The following is a 7,005-nucleotide window of genomic DNA, read 5'->3' as shown; positions in this document are numbered from 1 at the left end:
CAGAATTTTCTCTTTATCCGTGTATTTTGCCAGTTTCACTATGATATGTCGTGCAGAAGATCGATTCAAGTTACGTCTGAAGGGAGTTCTCTGTGCCTCTTGGATTTCAATGCCTTTTTCCTTCCCCAGTTCAGGGAAGTTCTCAGCTATTATTTCTTCAAGTACCCCTTCAGCACCTTTCCCTCTCTCTTCCTCCTCTGGGATACCAATTATGCGTATATTATTTCTTTTTAGTGTATCACTTAGTTCTCTAATTTTCCCCTCATACTCCTGGATTTTTTTATCTCTCTTTCTCTCAGCTTCCTCTTTTTCCATAACTTTATCTTCTAGTTCACCTATTCTCTCCTCTGCCTCTTCAAGCCGAGCTGTGGTGGTTTCCATTTTGTTTTGCATTTCGTTTAAAGCGTTTTTCAGCTCCTCGTGACTGTTCCTTAGTCCCTTGATCTCTGTAGCAAGAGATTCTCTGCTGTCCTGTATACTGTTTTCAAGCCCAGCGATTAATTTTATGACTATTATTCTAAATTCACTTTCTGTTATATTATTTAAATCCTTTTTGATCAGCTCATTAGCTGTTGTTATTTCCTGGAGATTCTTCTGAGGGGAGTTCTTCCGCTTGGTCATTTTGGATAGTCCCTGGCGTGGTGAGGACCTGCAGGGCACTTCCCCTGTGCTGTGTTGTATAACTGGAGTTGGTGGGCGGGGCCGCAGTCAGACCCGATGTCTGCCCCCAGCCCACCGCTGGGGCCACAGTCAGACTGGTGTGTGCCTTCTCTTCCCCTCTCCTAGGGGCAGGATTCACTGTGGGGTGGCGTGGCCTGTCTGGGCTACTTGTACACTGCCAGGCTTGTGATGCTGGGGATCTGGCGTATTAGCTGGGGTGGGTAGGCAAGGTGCACGGGGCAGGAGGGGCAGGCTTAGCTCACTTCTCCTTAGGTGATCCACTTCAGAGGGGCCCTGTGGCAGCGGGATGGAGTCAGATCTGCTGCCGGAGGTTTGGCTCTGCAGAAGCACAGATTGGGTGTTTGTGCGGAGCGAGCAATTTCCCTGGCAGGAACTGGTTCCCTTTGGGATTTTGGCTGGGGGATGGGCGGGGGAGATAGCGCTGGCAAGCGCCTTTGTTCCCCGCCAAACTGAGCTCTGTAGTCCGGGGGCTCAGCAGCTCTCCCTCCCTTTGTCCTCCAGCCTTCCCGCTTTCCGAGCAGAGCTGCTAACTTATTTCCTCCCAGACGCTAAGTCGCGCTTGCTGTCGGAACACAGTTCGCCCGGCCCCTCCGCTTTTGCAAGCCAGACTCAGGGGCTCGGCTTGGCCTGCGAGCCGCCCTCCAACCCGGCTCCCTCCCACCAGTCGTGGAGCGCGCACCGTCTCGCCGCCCTTCCTACCCTCTTCAGTGGGCCTCTCGTCTGTGCTTGGCTCTGGCGACTCAGTTCTGCTAATCCTCTGGAGGTTTTCTGGGTTATTTAGGCAGGTGTAGGTGGAATCTAAGTGATCAGCAGGACACGCAGTGAGCCCAGCATCCTCCTACGCTGCCGTCTTCTAGGTAAGGCTTTTGACCTACCCTTCTATACTTAGCTCTCCTTCTGGGCCATCAGACTGTGCCTACTTATAAATTCACAAAAACTTTATTTTCCATTTTGAGCTTTTGTACAATAGTATGATTTGAATTTTTGACATGAGTACTACTAATCTGCTCTCCAGCACCTGAGCATTAATTACACTTTTCTTTCCATTCTAGAAGTTCTTAGTTCTTCCTTTGGGTCACATGAGAACACAACGTACTAAATGGAGAAAGCTAACCAGTCTGTGGTGTCTGAGTTTATTTTTCGTGGACTTTGTAATTCAAGAGAGCTCCAGAACTTCCTCTTACTGCCATTTTCCATGCTTTACCTGATGACGGTTGTGGGCAACCTCCTTGTCGTGTTCTTATTCATCACTGACCCTCATCTCCACTCCCCGATGTACTTCCTCTTAGCCAATCTCTCATTTGTGGACTTCTGCCTTTCCTCAGTAACTACCCCTAAACTGACTATAGACTTCCTAAAGGATAATAAGACCATCTCCTTCGGTGGCTGCATGAGCCAGATCCTCTGTGTGCATTTTTTTGGAGGGGGTGAGATGGTGCTACTCGTGACAATGGCCTATGACCGTTATGTGGCCATCTGCAAGCCACTCCATTATTCCAGCATCATGGACAGACAAAAGTGCATCTGGCTGGTTTTGATATCATGGGTCATTGGCTTTGTGCATGCCATGAGCCAACTAGCTATGATTTTAGATCTGCCCTTCTGTGGACCCAGAACAATGGACAGTTTTTTCTGTGATATCCCTTTGGTGATCAAATTGGCCTGCATGGATACACATACTCTAGGAATATTGATAAATGCTGACAGTGGGATCTTGGCAACAACTTGCTTCATTATCCTACTCATCTCCTACACCTATATCCTAGTAACAGTGTGCCTTCACTCTAAGAATGGAGCATCAAAGGCACTGTCTACCTGTACTGCCCACATCACAGTGGTGCTGCTGTTCTTTGGACCCTGCATCTTCATCTATCTGTGGCCACTTAGCATCACTTGGGTAGACAAGTTTCTTGCTGTGTTTTACACAGTAATCACACCTCTCCTGAATCCAGCCATTTACACACTGAGAAATAAAGACATTAGGAATGCCATAAAGAGACTGATAAGTCAGCATATGGATTCAAAGGATAATTTCTAGTTTTCTCATTAAATCAGAAAATGTACCCTTTGCATCCAAATTTGGCCACATTTTTACCTATAAACTGACCTGGAAACATGACCTGTTCATCATACCGATAGCTTTAAGTCTTCCCAGATGTATGGTTTGTGTTTGTTCCATCATGAAAATGTGTTCAAAACTCCAACACTTATATTCTTACCACTTGGAGAGGATAATAATTGAAAATAATAATTGTACAAATATTCCTTTATATTTATTCAAATATTTTCAGATGACAACATTGATAATGATAAGAGTAATAAATACTACCTTTAGTTTACCAATAATCCCTACACCATGCTAAGCATTTTACCTAGTTTACTTATGTTACAAAACCACTGTGAGTTAATTATCATTATTCTCATTTCTAATAATACATGATTTACTTACTTTAATTCTAACTAAGCTAGAGAGGATAATAAAGATATTTGAGTGATCAACATCTACCTAGAAAAAAAAATGAATCAAATTATAATGTTATTGCCCTTGTACTCCACAGCATATCCCCTATAGTTCAAATTTTCAAGTCTTTTTTTTTAATCTTTAACATTTATTCAGTTTTTGAGAGACAGAGAGAGAGCACAAGTGGAGGGGGGTGCAGAGAGAGAGGGGAGACACAGAATCTGAAGCAGGCTCCAGGCTCTCAGTTGTCAGCATGGAGCCCAACGCGTAGCTCGAACCCACGAACAGTGAGATCATGACCAGAGCCAAAGTCAGATGCTTAACTGACTGAGCCACCCAGGAGTTGTTTTCAAGTTTTTCAAGTTTTCAAGTCTTTCAAGTTGTTTCAAGTTTTCAAGTCTTAACTGTTGATTCAAACATTGAATTTCTCTTCACGTAATTTTTTGCTAAATACAACAGAAAAAGTATTCACAACTTTTTGAAACGTTACTTATTTTCTTATGTGAATAAGTGAATTTCATGATTCTAATTTTACCTGATGTTAAAGAAATAAGAAAGGATTGCTAGTAGACGGGAAGAATGTGTTCCTTTGAAGCAAAAAAAAATTTACAGCGAAGAGAAGAAAGCCAAAATGAGGGGCGCCTGGGTGGCGCAGTCGGTTAAGCGTCCGACTTCAGCCAGGTCACGATCTCGTGGTCCGTGAGTTCGAGCCCCGCGTCGGGCTCTGGGCTGATGGCTCGGAGCCTGGAGCCTGTTTCCGATTCTGTGTCTCCCTCTCTCTCTGCCCCTCGCCCGTTCATGCTCTGTATCTCTCTGTCCCAAAAATAAATAAACGTTGAAAAAAAAAATTAAAAAAAAAAAAGCCAAAATGAAACCATCAATGCATAAAACACAATAATTTTATTCAAAAATCTAAAAACTTCCTAGAAATTAATAAAAAAGAAAAATAATCCAAAGGGGGGACAGTGGGAAAAATTTAGACCAGGTGTTTATTTCTGAAAAGAAATACCACTGGACACTAGACACTCAACCTCATTAGTAATCACAAAATATAACTTTAGATCATAATGACATACATGTTAAAGAAAAACATCTGTCAGTAACAGTTATTGTTGACAATATGTATTGCTGTGTATTAATGGAAATTTTATAGCCTGATGGTGGGTGAAAGTTGACTTAACCATCCTGAAAAACAATCTTGTGTTGCCTTGTAAAACCAAACTTGGGGATACACTGTAAGTCAATGCCTGGCTGCTAAGGGTCCATATACCTATTCTTCCCATGACTAACACAACACCCTCAAGATTCAGCTGGACACATGACCACCCAGCTGCAGCGCAGATTTCCTAGTCTCTGCAGACGGATGTGGCCATATGACTGACTTCTGGCAGCAGAACATGAGAAGCAATTTGTGAAACTTCAGCCATCTCTTTAAAGACATCAGCTCCGGTTTCTCTTTCCTCTGTCCTGGTGGCTGGCACACAACTGAAGCAGATGCTTTGGAGTCAGTAATGAAAGCTACACGTTGAGAGGAGCAGAGCTAATGCTCCCTCCAAGAAACAGAGGGACTCCAGAAGGAGCCGAGGCAACTAAGATGGCATTGGTATGTTCTATCTACCACCACGCCATCGTTCATTTGCATGCTTTTCTTCCTGACCTACTTATATTGCTTTGTGTATTTCAGGTGTTATATATTGCAAATTAAAAAAAATAATGAAGGAAAGGCTTTCTTTTTGGTCTTCTAACAACACCACCACCACCACAAAATTCCACATACCACACAACCTTTCTTTCTACAGGTTTCAGATAGGCCATGTTCTTTTGGGCTATATACCTAACCAACTTCTCCTTTCGAGGGAAGCCCTCAACAGAAAGCCCCCAAAATGTATGATATGGCATGCATAAATAGTAAAACATAGAGAAAGAAAATGTGAGCAGTTGGGTGTTTGTGTTAGTAGTCTTAGATTGGGAAAAACAGTCATGTCAATGTCTTATAATCTTTTTGAATGAAACTGCCATTGTAATAGAGCATATATCACAGCACTGGATGATATAGGCCATTTGCTGAATAAAATTATATTGACACATCTTTATAATATTGTGATTTCTAGTTTATTCCCATGAACAAAAGAAGAAAGTCATGACTTCTTGTGTACTATCTGTATACCAAGACCTAAACTGTTAATAATGACATCTCAATCTCTATACCATTAAAATAAAGTGATGATGACAAAATGGAAAATATGCAAATAATTATTGTTATAGTTTTTAATTTCCTAAAAAAGTTTTTAAAAAGAGATAGAAACTATATCAAAGGATGTTTACAGAGTGTTGTTTCCCCAAACTAGATAATCATGGAAGCATTACTCAGATCTCTCTACATACATTCATGGGGACATATCATGGCTCCCAGGATATTTTTTTTAATATTTGTTTACTTATTTGAGACAGAGAGGCAGAGAGAGCACATACATGCACAAAAGCAGGGTAGGGACAGAGAGAGAGAGAGAGAGAGAGAGAGAGAGAGAGAGAGAATCCCAATCAGTCTTTGCACTGTCAGCACAAAGCCTGACACAGGGCTTGATTCCAAGACCCGTGAGATCATGACCAGACCTGAAATCAAGATTACACACATAACTGATGCCACCCTCCTGTCCCCATCCTGGGATATGTTTAAGATGCAATTTTATCAGCCCTTACTCAGTGATATGAGGCTTCAGATTTAGTGGCCAGCATTTATTCATAAGTGATTACAAGGATGTATATAATGTCTTCTCACACCTCGGTATCAGAGAAATATAACAACGCTGAATCAGGATTGTGTTCTTGAAAGGCAGTATAATTAGTATTCTAATTTATAGACTACAAAATGAGGTCCTACTTTCCTACTGCCAGTGTTGTGTTCTTGTACTGTTGTGTTCTTGAAAGGCAATATAATTAGTATTCTAATTTATAGACTACAAAATGAGGTCCTACTGTCCAGGAAATCCAAGGATATGGATTTCCTTTAACTCATTAGCAAGTCAATACAATTCACTTCTAAGTGATCCATGTTTCAGAAAGAACTTCAATGGAAAGTAAGAAAACCATTTTTAACTGAACACTACTAAAAAAATACATACATAAGCACATATGGAATGCAGTCTAACCGTGTTTTCAGGGACTTTTATATATACACATATTTTTAAAAGATAAATGAGTCATATGAATGATCCAAGTGTCTATATCAAGATAATTCACCTAAAGAAAGTACAGGAAGAAAATAATAAGAACAAAATTTAATTAAATTAAAAAAATGTTAAATCCAAAGACACAACAAAACCAAAGTTGGTTATTTCAGAAGACCAACAAAATTGACAATACATTAGCAAGACTGATTAGGAAAGGGAAAAGCACAAATAACCAATGCCAGCAATAAAAAAGGAGATATCTCTACAGATGCTGCAGTCTTTCACAATGTTTTGCCCTGGGGGTGCCTGGGTGGCTCAGTTGGTTGAGCGTCCCACTTCGGCTCAGGTCATGATTTCACAGTTAGCAAGTTTGAGCCCTGCATCGGGCTATTGTGCTGAGAGCTCAGAGCCTGGAGCCTGCTTTGGATTCTGTGTCTCCCTCTCTCTGCTTCTCCCCCACTCATGCTCACTCTCTCTCCCTCTCTCTCAGAAATAAAAAGAACCATTAAAAAAACAAATGTTTTATACTGTAAACTTAAAATTTTACATGAAACAGGAAAATTCCTATAAAAAACTGCCTACTAAGGCAAAAACATCTCAATGTGCCTATGTTTATTAAACAAATTGAACCTTTAATTAAAACATTTTCTGTCCCAATTATGGTTGCTTCTCAGCTCAAAACCCACCTGTTTG

At 41.2% G+C, this 7,005-nt stretch overlaps 1 protein-coding gene across 1 annotated transcript; it reads left to right on the top strand.

Moving 5' to 3' along the window:
• The first annotated feature begins 1,780 nt into the window (after nucleotides 1-1,780).
• LOC125168838 (olfactory receptor 4K3-like) lies at nucleotides 1,781-2,719 on the top strand. The gene has a single exon (XM_047864238.1). It carries the CDS (start codon nucleotides 1,781-1,783, stop codon nucleotides 2,717-2,719), a length of 939 nt encoding a protein of 312 aa, XP_047720194.1.
• The last annotated feature ends 4,286 nt before the right edge of the window (nucleotides 2,720-7,005 follow it).

Source organism: Prionailurus viverrinus, chromosome B3, assembly GCF_022837055.1.
Source record: "Prionailurus viverrinus isolate Anna chromosome B3, UM_Priviv_1.0, whole genome shotgun sequence".
Lineage (NCBI taxonomy): Eukaryota > Metazoa > Chordata > Mammalia > Carnivora > Felidae > Prionailurus > Prionailurus viverrinus.
Note: the sequence above shows the minus strand (reverse complement) of the source record. Positions and strands in the feature narration are given on the sequence as shown.